The following is a 13,706-nucleotide window of genomic DNA, read 5'->3' on the forward strand; positions in this document are numbered from 1 at the left end:
TGGACTGTGGTCATCAAGAAGTACTTGGTAACAGCTCCATTTATTTGAAATGTTCGGTACAACTTATGGGGAAGAGGAAAAGAGGACTGACAGTCACATGTTTGTATCTTGTATTATTGTAATTATTTGCTTGCAAACAAGGCACCCTTTCCTTGCTTTTTTCTTTCCATGACCTTTCTTTGTCATTGTAATCTTTCTGTTTTAAAGCCAGAAATAATTTTTAGAAAAAATTTGGATTAAAATGGGAGTCTGTGAGAGATGACCTTCTCTTAGTTCAGATCATTTTGGATAACGGGTTTCTGGATAATGAATCCCATGCCTGGACTTTAAAATAATTCTGCACCATATCTAGAGAGCAAGTTTGGATTTGTTAATACATGTCATTTTTCTGGCAGTTCTTTAGGGATTACTTATATATACATAAAAAAATGTATATATATATATATTTAGTCAAATTGTGTGTCAGTACTGTATGCTAGGTCAAAACATGTAAATACATATATAATAAGGATCAGCACATCAGGTTGCATATCTTCTCTTTATTCACCGTGCAGTCCAACAATCTTGTGTGTATTATAATTAATTATGCACCACCTGTTGTAAAATATGAGGATATAATATAATATAATATATTAGAAGTCACCTTGGAGTTCCATGACCTGTATAAAAGCACCAAGCCTTCAACTGGTTCTTGTATGTGGTCATGAAACTCCTTGGTAACCTATAATATCCCTATTTTTTACAACAGGGGGTACATTATTCACTATATACATTTGTTTAGCTGTTCCCCATTCCCCCATTTTTACAAATATAAATAAGTGCAATTTTCAGTGTATGCTCCTCACTTCAGATACCTTGTGCCCCAGGTCAAATTAAGTTCAATAAATTACTCCACTTTGGAGTAATTTATTGAACCCCATAATTTAATGTCTCTATAAGAGAACACTGCCATAATATAAAGTGCTATAAGAAAAATGAGTAGCGGAGCACCACCAAGATAAAAAACAACCTTTTATTCCATATTGAGTAAAAGGCACAAGTACATCCCCAGAGGACCTAGCGCTTAACGCGTTTCGTGGCCTCCCGCCATTTCCTCAGAAGCACTTTTAAAATTTTGAATTATTTGATAAAAATGCAGTCTATGGGAGATGGCCTTCCTTAATTTGGAGCAGTCTGGATAACGGATTCCCTACCTGTAATACCAGGTACCTGGAACCTTGGCAGATTAAACTGATTTAAAAGCAATGCGCTTTTTTAGAATTTTAGGTTATGTATTCAAATTTTTTGGTACTAGGAATATTTGCACTACATCTTCTACATTTAGCACATTTCTAAATGACCGGCAACATATGCAAAAGTTGTGTATGAAGTGTAACTACCAAGATCCTACCATATCTAACAAAAGATGATTTGAAACCCCCTATTAAAACTGTTTAAAAATTGAACTCATCCATTGCAGGGATAAACTGCAAACATCCATAGATAATGTAAAGATCATTTCTAATGCAATACACATGCACTGATTCAGGAGGAGAATTACTATTAGGCAAAAGGAAAAATTACCCCAAAGTTATCCTGCCGGTTGAAGTTATGTTTAATGACCCGACTGGTTTAGGGACATGGCCACAGGGTGGATTAACAATGGGGCAGATGGAGCCTCTGCAGCTACAGGCCTCTGCAAAAGACCTCAACAGACCTTATTATGAAAATATTGTGCTTTTGTAATAAATGGTGTGGTTCTTGCAGCATTGTGTACAGAAAGTGTGCCTGTGCTAAAGTATGTAAATGTAGAAGCATTATGCATGACCCTATCCCTGCAGTGCAGATGGTGGTGTCCTCATATAATGTATTTTTGTTTTATCTTTTACATTTTCTACAAGAGAGGCCCATTATAATTCATAAATTCAGGCATAATGTGGCCATGAACAGAGCAAAGAGCAAGAAAACTAAAAACAAGCAAATTCCATTAAATTTGCTTGTATCATAAACAAAAAAAAGAATAATTGTATGTGACTTCAAAATAGTAAAGAATAAAGCCATTTATGAATAATAAGGCCTTGTTTAAAAGGTATTGCCTCATAAAGCCATGCAAGTATTGTATCATTTCTCATATATATATAAATATATACATGAATATTAAAACATACCCTTCATTTAGGAACAGGTTGAAGTTTATCCATGGATTCCTTGGAAAGCATGAATTGAAAATAAAGCAATAAGCATGGCCTGTGTTATTTGTATTGAATATTTGTGTCTCACATACACACATATATCTCACTATTAAACCTTATCTCTCTGTATATTTCCCTGCACAGTTGATTAGTCGCCACTGCCTGCATAATTCTTGCCAAGTTTATAGGGTCCACCACCCAAAACTAATTTTGCCTCTGACTAGAGGAGACCTGACTCCTGTAACATTATGTTTCAACTGCAATTTACAAACTTTAAACTATTATTTTTTGTTTTCAATTAGAAAGTTGCTTAAAATTACAGTTTCTTCCACTATTTTAGACTGTGTGCAGACACACGGAGCTAAATTTTGTTGCGGAAAATGCATTTTTCTGCCAAAATCCACTCTGTATATCTGAAGCCAGGCCAATGCAGTGCCTGTAAGTGCAGGCACAGGAGCAGACAGAGGTCAGTGGGATTGCGCGGCCTTGTGTGAGGATGGAAAAGGCCCAGTGTTTCCAAGCTTTAAGTACCTGAACTTTTTTCAGGGCCACAGGCTTTCTGTCCAAGTGGCAGGTGGCTCTGTAGACCTCACTGAATTGCCCCCGTCCGATCTTCTTCTCTATCTTGAAGTCTGCCAAATTGCACCGGTAGGGATAGGAAGTCATGTGTCTCTGTAAAAAAGAGAAATAAAACAATAAGTCCTGTATGTGAACTATGAATAGTTCCATGGACTTTTTAACCTGTTGCTAAATTATTACTCCCAGCTCTCTTCCAAAAGTCTGTCAGTGATAAGGCATGGCACTTATACTTGATACAGGGCAGCTGGTTTGGCACCCCTATTTCAGGCATATCCAAATGAAATATTTTGAAATGACATTTACACTGTGTATGCAAAGGTTTCCCCAGAATTCCAGCATAATAGCAGCCACGCACAAAACAGGTATGTACAGGTATTGGATCCATTATCCAGAATGCTCGGGACCAAGAGTATTCCGGATAAGGGGTCTTTTCGTAATTTGGATCTCCATAACTTAAGTCTAATTTAATTAAACCCAATATATATGTTTTGCCTCCAATAAGAATTATTTATATCTTAGTTGGGATCAAGTACAAGGTACTGTTTTATTATTACAGAGAAAAAGGAAATCAGTTTTAAAATTCTGAATTGTTTGATTAAAATGGAGTCTATGGGAGACAGGCTTTCTGTAATTCGGAGCTTTCTGGATAATGGGTTTCTGGATAAGGGATCCCATACCTGTGTTTGTATACAGTATCTATTAGTGAAGTGCGGGTTAACATAAAGTCAATTCGCACCCAACCCACCAGCTCCCAACCCACACCCAAACCTGACTGGCAATCCAGCTGTATTTATAGACCCGTGCCCACACGGTTTGGGGCAGTCATGTGCCTATAAATAGAGGCTACTGATGCAGAATCTGGGCACAGTAAGGTCATGGGCAGTAAGGGTGAAGGGAAGAGCTCAGCCCGAACCCGTCCGTGATCTGCAGATATTGTGTCAGTCAGCCTGAAACCGCCCCGACTCGTAGGTAAACCCACACATCACTAGTATTTATTTCTTTCAGTGCTTAGAACCAGCAGTACACAGAATAGCAAGGGGCAGACAGATAGTGCTTAAAGTAGCAATAATATTAAAAATTATTTTAAATTAAAAAAATATATATTTTATTTCATTACATTTTTGGGCTTATTAATACAGCTTTATCTAACAGAAAGAAACGTCAAAATAATAAAGATTGATGCCAGAGGAGCAGATGAACTGAAATAGAGGTGGTAATCATGAATAAGATTTAAAGCTGTAGAACCTTATCAGGCAGTGGGAAGAAGCATGAAGCAGACAGACATGATCAAGGCATGTAATGCCCTGTTATGGCAGCCTCTGTATGGAAGCATCGAATGCCTAAGACTCTTTAAGACCCACTGTTTCTTCCTAGTCATAGCAAGTACAACCCAAATCATGTTGCGATCATCATGACACATGTAAAGGACACAATCCTAACTGCATTTCTCATCTCCTATCAGTCATTCACACTTCCCAGCATTATTCTGCATGGAGGCTCTTCCATTCCAGCGTCATTGTTCGGCTGTTGTTTTTTTATCGAAGGTGCAACTATTTGCCATCCATCAGTGCAGAGTGAAGCTGACTAAAGCATCACCCTGGTCTACATCTATTCCCCTAATTGGTAGCGCAACCTACAGATTCTATCTTACTGTAAACCATATCTAAACTTGGTTCTAGCAATCAAAAGTCAGTAAGGTCTGCCTGACATGTCTGGAGGTCACATATAACTGACATGGTGATAAAGATCCTTATGACCAGTGACAATGCCCTGCTTCACCCGCAGGTCTGAAACAACACTGTTATCGCTCTTGGGTGAGGCACATCTGCTGGATGAAAATGTCTCTTCATAAATGAGCTTTCCACCTTAAGTGGTTTCTATTTGTACATGCCGTTTTTTCTTCTTGATTAGAAAGTTTAATGATAGCCAGTGTGTATGCTAAATAGAAACTGGTATTTATTCTTGCTGCTAATTAAATGTCCAGGATTGGCTAACCAAGATGGGCTCAAAGAACAATTCATATACACTTTAACACGTTTATTTTCGATGACATTTGCCAAAGCGATGGGTTGGAAATGTGTAGCGGTAGAGAACGACCGGTTTATGTGAGTTGTGTTAACCCTGTCGTGGACAGAGTGTGATGCAGCCCACGCTACCCACAGGTTAAGTCGTTGTTCGGATTGGGATCTTTAAGAACCTGGCTCATGCAATTAGAAATGTGGGTAATTAGCAGCTCTGGCCAAGAATAAAATGTCACAGTGTCACCGAGATCTTTCACTGCCCTCTAATGAGTGTAGTCATATATCTGCAGGGCTCTTTTCTTCTTCACAAGCCTGTTGCTAGTGACCTTCCATGGCAAACGAAGAGGGAAAAAATCCTCTTGCTGCTGAGGAATACACTGTGCAATCTAGCAGCCTTGCCAAGACCCCCATAAACTCAAAACTAGACCCTGCACTCAAACAACTAGCTAGAATTGGGCCTTTCAGATGCAAAGAATGCCCTCCTAATCACTGCAGCTTCATAATCTTATTTACTACAGTAACTAAGTAACAATGGCCATATCTGTGATAGGGGAGTGGGAGTGGTCTTCATTTTTTATTATTTGAAATTTTTGAATAATTTAGCTTTCTGTTCAGCTGCAATACAGGTTGCAATTTCAGCAGCTCTGTGGTTTCTAGGGCCCAATTAAACCTAGTAACCAGGCAGTGGCTTGTAAAAGGAACAGGAATATGAATAGAGGAGGGCCTTCAAAGAAAGATTTATAATTATTTATATAATAATGTAAATAGTAATAAAATGTCCACATATTTTCTATTGCCATGTCTGCTCCATGCACGTGCACAAATGGGACTTAATAATGGGCCACCCTCTGAGTGGAGAAACTAGAAAACCAATGAGTGTAATTACATAATCACTGTTTGCTGATGACACAAAACTCTGCAAACCAGTCAGTTCTATCCAGGATATGGCATCCTTGCAGCAGGACTTTGACAAACTGGCAATCTGGGCAGCTAAGTGGCAGATGAGATTTAATGTGGATAAATGTAAGGTCATGCACCTGGGATATAAAAATATGCAGCCACTTATACCCTTAATGGGACTGCACTAGGCAAATCCATAATGGAGAAGGACCTTGGAGTCCTTGTAGATAATAAACTTGGCTGTAGCAAGCAATGCCAGGCAGCAGCTGCAAGGGCAAACAAGGTTTTGAGCTGTATAAAAAGGGGTATAGATTCACGGGAGGAGGGGGTTATTCTTCCCCTTTACAGAGCGCTGGTAAGGCCCCATCTAGAATATGCTGTTCAGTTTTGGTCTCCAGTGCTCAAACGGGACATTATTGAGTTAGAGAGGGTCCAGAGAAGGGCAACTAAGCTGGTAAAGGGTATGGAAAGTCTCAGTTATGAAGAAAGACTGGCGAAGTTGGGGTTGTTTACACTGGAGAGGAGGTGCTTAAGAGGTGATATGATAACTATGTATAAATATATAAGGGGAACATATAATAATCTCTCTAATGTTTTATTTACCAGTAGGTCCAATTGACACAAAGCCACCCATTCCAATTAGAAAAAAGGGGATTCTGGTTTAAATATTTGTAAAGGATTTTTTACTGTGAGAGCTGTGAAGTTGTGGAATTCCCTCCCCGAATCAGTTGTACTGGCTGATACATTATATAGTTTCAAGAAGGGGTTGGATGGCTTTTTAGCAAGTGAGGGAATACAGGGGTAGGGGAGATAGCTCTCAGTACAAGTGAGGGGATACAGGGGTAGGGGAGATAGCTCTCAGTACAAGTGAGGGAATACAGGGGTAGGGGGGATAGCTCTCAGTACAAGTGAGGGAATACAGGGGTATGGGGGATAGCTCTCAGTACAAGTGAGGGAATACAGGGGTATGGGAGATAGCTCTCAGTACAAGTGAGGGAATACAGGAATATGGGAGATAGCTCTCAGAACAAGTTGATCCAGGGACTGGTCCGATTGCCATCTTCTGCAAATTAGAGAGGCTTTAAATGGGGTTTTTTGCCTTCCTCTGGGTCAACTAGCAGTTAGGCAGGTTATATATAAGCATTAAGGTTGAACTTGACTGACGTATGTCTTTTTTAAACCTAACTTACTATGTTACTATGTATATATAATGATGCAAATACAGAATTGCCCTACTAGTTGCTACAATCTACAGCAACAAGTGACAGATGCAATGGTTTCCATACATACAGTACATGTATTTAAATGAAATCTATTTACAGCCTATATAGAAGGGTTTAGCCTATTTTCCTTTCTTTCCCATGATTGTGGCTGTCTAGAAAATAAAATTTTTTACACTGAGCTCTTAAAGTTATAGCATGCACTGTCCTATTGGTTGCCTGAAAGAGGCAAATAAAACCTCACCCCTGCAGTATAAGGAAACACTTCCCTCCAATGGGCAAATAACTGTAAAATTTGCGTTAATTAAGCATTATACTTTTAAGAATCGTCATTGAAATAGGGAAGGACCCTAGCAAGACATTTAGTTCTGGTTTCAAAAGACAAGATTATCAAGTAAAATATCCCTAAAGTTGTTCTATAAAAGTCATAGTGTAATAGCTCAGATGCTGGGTTTATGTTATACAAATCACCAAGACCATAATGGGATCTTGTTGACATGGTGTACTCCTTTGTAGCTCAGGACTTCCTTTGGCCCTGGCCACTGATGTATACATTATAAAACTGGGTGTCACACAGACAGGCTGCTCAGTGCAGTTATCCCCGCTATGTTGGGTTTTGATGCTTGGTGATGACTGGACACCTCAGCTGATAAGCCTTGGCATGCTCCAAGTGTACAGCTGCACATTTACATATGCAATGACCTAGATTAGCATTCGCTATCACAACCCATCAGACCTAATTAAAGTAATGGAGCCTTCATACCCAGAGCTTCAAGTAGGAAAGGGGATGAGGAGCCGCACACAGGGCCAAGCATGCTCATGGCTTGTCAAGATATAACAAGCATCATTCTACTTGATTAAAACAAAAGAGTTTGCACATATTATTCTTGGCACAATGAGCCTTTTATGCAGAGGAGAAAAAAAAAACCCCAAGGGACAATGAAGAGCAGGAAGTAATTAGAACTAAGATATGAATGTATTTAGTAATTTTTAAGAATATATGCTAGTCTCCCTTCTTTAGGTAAGCATAAATAAAATCAACTGTAAAAGTGGACGGACTTGGTGGCACAGAAACATTTCCCTTTATTAATATATCTGATCTCTAATGGAGAACATCAATATGTTTGGATACTTAGCAAGCCTTTTTGTTCTGGAATCTTCATCTGAGAAAGTTTAAAACAGATTTAGTTAGAATTTGTTACCCAAATAATAACATTCTCAAGGCAATTTCAGTAAATCAGATACAGGATGAACATTTTGACTGGCTTTTTCTTTCTTCTTCCATAGCTCTGTAAGGAGTGCAGAATGTGGGTTTCCAAAGGCACAGAGTTGCGCTCTCTTCTATGGGATGCTACTTTATTTGCGGAGTTTAGAAACAAACCCAATTTGGATCTAAAGGTGGCATTAAATGCGAAATAACCACTACCTACTTGTAAATAACTTTATCTAATAGATAAATGGTCAGATATTGCCCAATGTTGCCATCCATATAAACAGCAGATATTAATCTGCTTATTTGCCCAATGACTAAAACAAGAGGGAGAGGAAGTTGTGTCCCCTTTCACTTACAAATCTGTCTTACATGCTCAGGGAGAAGGCATCTGCAGATCAGAGTTTTAGTCCTATGAAATGGTATTGGTATGTTAATGGATTAATGAGCCACCAAAATACAGAACTATAAGATCCGAGTTTGCATTTGCCTCTTCTGATTCCTGCATGCTTAGGCAAAGTGACCAATGACCTTGTTACTTGCAATCATGTGAACTCTTACCACTAGGGGGTGCTGCAGTTTAAGTAGTATATCCTGTTCATGGAGGGGAGTGAGCAGAGGGCAAATAAATGATTGTTTCCAATTGTACAACATTTAATCCCGACAAGGTGATAAATGAAACAGGGATTTATATTCCCTTTCAGAATGACAGAGTTGGAAGCCATCATGAAGCAAAACAAATTCAGGTACTGAGTTTATCTAGAAAATTGTATTTATTAGGGGAAAGCCATACAAATAAAACAGTCCTATTTTGGTATATTCTATAACACAGGTATTGCAAATAATCCACTAATCAATCAAGCAGCCTGTGCCTACATGAGAAATAAAAAAAAAGTAAATTTGTATTTTTTTCAATTAAAAAAGCCAGCCCTTTCCTGAAGCTATCTAATGTGTCTGCCAGTACAGCAGCTTCAGCTAGCCATTTCCACAATTTCACATTTGTTCCTATAAAAAATCCTTTTTGCACAGAAAAAGGCAAGAAGGCATGTGTTGCAATCAACACCCCTCTCAAGAATGGGAGTATTTATTATATATATATATATATATATGTATTTATTATATATATATATATATATATATATACACACACACACACACACACACACACACACACATACAATAACAATCATTTTTAAACAATTCTGGGTCAAAAAGTTCTTCATATTTTTCAACACTCCTACTGATTTCTTTGAAATGTTCTCTAATGATAATACATTGAGCCACCCCTGTCATTGTGACTGGAAATTAGTCAGATGTCAAGGTCTGGGCATATGAAACACTGTCATTGTCAGCTTTGCAAATGACTGAACTATGCCAATGTGTAGCACGGGGGAATTCATTTTCCCCTGAGCCTGCATGGGAGGGTTGCTGGCAGCGCATGAGTTAATGCTGTGGGGACAGTAGGAGAGCGGTCAGTTTTCCTTACTATAGAAAACAGCTGTTGCTAGGGTTGCTAGTGCTCTCTGCACTGGCGATGCGGCCCCTTCTGAACCCTCTCCGATGCTTACGTTGTAAGCACAGAGAGGGGGCGGCAGCAGCCCCAGCATACAGATTCAGTTATGTGGTCATATCCATTTATTTGTCATTAATGAATTAGCTGGTATAACATTATTGCGTTATAATAAATGCTGTGGCCTTCCTCCACTCGAGCTATATTGTCTTTATTGCATTTACAGCATACTGCTACCATGTGTGTAAGGAGCAAAAGGCATTTAAAGACTATTGGCAACCTGTACCACTCCAGGTTTTGCAGAACTACAACTCACACTACTGAGTTGTATAGAGGATGTTGTTTGGAAAGTTGCCTATCCCTGGAGTAGTATTATGCAATCCTGCCCTTCTCACCTGTTATTTGTGATATCCTACATTAAAACTCCAGCACAACCGGTCTTTTCACTGGCTTACATATTTACAATTTGCATCATAGCCCTCTGGCCACCTGTACGTGTTACAGCTTGAGAGTAACAGCTCTGCAAAGTCGTGCCTCCATTGTAAAGCTGTTCACATAAACAGTATCTGTACCCAGGAACATATATATGTAGATATGACCTGGTGTGGCATGGGGGTGTCAGCTGCTAGTATAACAGATCACTGGAAGCCGACAGTACTCTACGGATATCATCAAGAATGATATGGAGAAGAACAGAGCAAACTGGTTGATAGGGGGGGGTCATCTGACCTAAGCCCTCATTTGGATCACACTGGTCTATGCCATCACAGACTAATGGGAAATATATAGATGATAAGCACTATTTATAGTACAGGTATCGGACCCCTTTTCTGGAAACCCATTATCCAGAATGTTCCAAAATACAGAAAGGCCATCTCCCATAGATCCCATTGTAATCAAATAATTCACATTTTTAAATATTATTTCCTTTTTCTCTGTAATAATAAAACAGTACCTTGTACTTGATCCCAACTAAGATGAAATTAATCCTTATTGGAGCCTAAACAATCCTGATAAAGAAACATACACGGTGTATCTATGTATCAATCTATCTATCTATATATATATATATATATATATATATATATATATATATATATATATATATATATATATATACACACACACACACACGTCATGCTAACATTTACCTTTTTATACAAAGATTACATTAGTATACAAAGATTATTTTTACAGATCAAAATCACCAGTGGTGCATATAAAATAAAAGCACTCAGCCAATTAATGTGCTGAAATCTCATTAAAAAAATGTACTTGACAAAGTCATATACTTATGACCTAAAATCATAATTACCTTCACATTGCGCCTAGGTTTTTTCATTGTATGTTTTTATTTGAGAAACGCATGGCTACACTTTTGAGACAAACTGCCTCGTATGTCAATACTGGTGGGTGACATTTTTAGTCAAAATCCACCTTTTAGAAATGCCTGTCCCAATTGTGCACTGGACTGAGAAATATGTAGAAAGGAAACAACGGAATGCAAATTTCTACATGTAAATGTAAAAAACAAATGCCCAAATTTTACAGATCGCCAGCATGCAGTGGAATCTGTTGGCTGTTTGCAGTTTTATCCAATCTAGGCAATAGGGATCAGTAGAGACAAAGCTATAAACATGCTTTTTGTGGTGTCTGATCATTTGTGGTGTCTGATCACACGTGTGCTTTAGAGACAAAAATTGTCTTTTATATACATAAACAGATATGATGTCTGTTATCCAGAAACCCGTTATATAATACCTTGTACTTGATTCCAACTAAGATATAATTAATCCTTATTCGTGGGAAAACAATCCTATACAAATAATGCATATTTTTAAAAATGATTTCCTTTTTCTCTGGATCTAAGGTGGCCATAAACTGAAAGCTTAAAAAATTTGGCAAGGTCGACAAACAAGTGGCTCTTTCTCCAATATGATCACCTCGATATGGGCGATATCAGGTTGATCTAATTGTTCAGCCATTGGGCCAAACAATCGGGTAACATTTCTGGGATACAGGCCATTGGGACGAGGACCACTATCATCAATGTGCCAATGCATTCCTCATCCCAACAAGATTTTTAACCTGCCTATCATCTCGCAGATTATCGGGCAGATATCAGTTAAGTAGGCCTATCTGAGGGCCTCGTACACAGGTTGATAAACTGCCCAATCAGACCATCAGCAACTTTTATCAGCCCATATATGGCCACCTTTAGTACCTTAGAGCCCCAAGAGAACAGTTGATCTGAGGTATTGTACCCTCATAGTAGACGATGAGCCATGACATAGGTCAATATTAATATGATATGACAGATACATTTTGGTCCAAACAGATCTGACTCCTTATTGACTGATCAATGAATCCAAAAGATCACTATGAATCAATAAGTATTACAAATCATTACACATGATCATTAGTAAATCAGCTTTGGTGCTCCTTTATTCCATATTTTTGTCACAAGTTATAGCCTTATTGGGAAAAAGTCTGTACAAACACCAATGTGAACCATGGAGGTCTAGGAAAAAATCATATATCAATATTCCTCAGTCCAATGCACTAAAACCCTGCTTGTAAGTGGTGCCAAAGTACCCTAGACAGCCCAAACAATGGCATTTAGGTAAATGCTTATTCAGTATCCTAGATATTCCTTGGAGATCCAGCTTAAGGGCAGTTTAAAACATTTTTTCAAATTCATGCCAGTAAATCACTATTTGCTATGCTGTAAATCAGCACTACGTTCAGTGTACAGATAACATGGCTGGCCATGCAGCAAATTTGTAAATAGGGTGATCAAGCAGCAAGACGCAGTTAAGATCACTATTAACCCTTTTCAAACCTGTGACAAGATTTTTTCATTCATATTTAAGGAAGGTAATATGTAAAGGAGAGGAATAAGCAGTGCCCTCTGCCTGCTGTGTGTTAGAAGGTATATTCCTAGCTCTTTACTGAATGCAGCCCAGGAGACAGATACCTTCCGTGCAGAAAGTGTGTGCCTGGGCTAGAAAATCATTCTTAACACTAAATGCTTTTCTGAAGCAGAGTCTTCAATCTCAATTTTCTCCCTGCTTGAATGATCGATGGTGAATGCTAGGGGTCTCGGGGAAAGGTAAGGATCACAAGATTCATGCATCAGAAACTTTACTCTAAATTAGATGTAATCCCAGGCCAGCTTTCTGTGCTGCCCTTTCAACTACAAATGGGCAACTTAAAATCATTCCCTCTATTCAGTGTTTTATTTAAACCTTTCTCTACTTCAAATAGAAAAATACTTTCCCCTTGGCAAGCCAATGCATTTCACTACAAGGCACTGAGAGCTGAGATAGCCAGTCTGTTTCTCTCCTGCAACATCCTTAGCCAGTTATAGTTTATTGTCAGGTGAAGATGTAGGAGATTTTATTATACAGGTATGGGATCAGTTATCTGGAAAGCTGTTATCCAGAAAGCTCTGAATTGCAGGAAGGCCCTCTCCCATAGACCCTTATCTGGAAAACCCTAGGTCCTATACATCAGGAAGTCACTAATGCGTGTACATAGGTATGGGACCTGTTATACAGAATGCTCGGGACCTGGGGTTTTCCGGATAAAGGGTCTTTCCATAATTTAGATCTCCATACCTTATGTCTACTAAAAAATAATTTAAACATTAAATAAACCCAATAGGATTGTATTGCATCCAATAAGGATTAATTATATCTTAGTTGGGGTCAAGTACAAGCTACTGTTTCATTATTATAGAGAAAAAGCAAACCATTCTTAAAAATCTGAATTATCTGATTAAAATTGGGTCTATGGGAGATGACCTTCCAGTAATTCGGAACTTTCTGGATAATGAGTTTCCGGATAAGGGATCCCATACCTGTATTATACATAATAACACATCAAAAAAGATTCATAGCACTGATTTCGAACTGAAGCAAAAGATGACTCGGGATCCACCGTAGTTTTAGGATTAGCCACAAACCTTGCTTATAATATAAAACAGAAGCACAGTTGTCATTCAAAATCAAATGTATACTGTAAGTGAACATCAAAACACCAAATCATAGAAGAAAAGTTATAATTTACTATAAATCAAACAAAACTAAGGAT

General features: G+C 38.4%; 1 protein-coding gene across 3 annotated transcripts in view; it reads right to left on the reverse strand.

Annotated features, from left to right (window-relative positions):
• nek6 (NIMA-related kinase 6) overlaps positions 1-13,706 on the reverse strand; it is a 135,699-nt gene that overhangs the window by 35,125 nt on the left and 86,868 nt on the right. For all 3 annotated transcript variants that reach the window (NM_001006699.1, XM_012953020.3, XM_012953021.3), the window contains one exon: positions 2,703-2,843. In NM_001006699.1, coding sequence (NP_001006700.1) covers positions 2,703-2,843 — 141 coding nt within the window. The remainder of the gene's footprint in view (positions 1-2,702; positions 2,844-13,706) is intronic.

Source organism: Xenopus tropicalis, chromosome 8 (assembly GCF_000004195.4).
Source record: "Xenopus tropicalis strain Nigerian chromosome 8, UCB_Xtro_10.0, whole genome shotgun sequence".
Taxonomy (NCBI): domain Eukaryota; kingdom Metazoa; phylum Chordata; class Amphibia; order Anura; family Pipidae; genus Xenopus; species Xenopus tropicalis.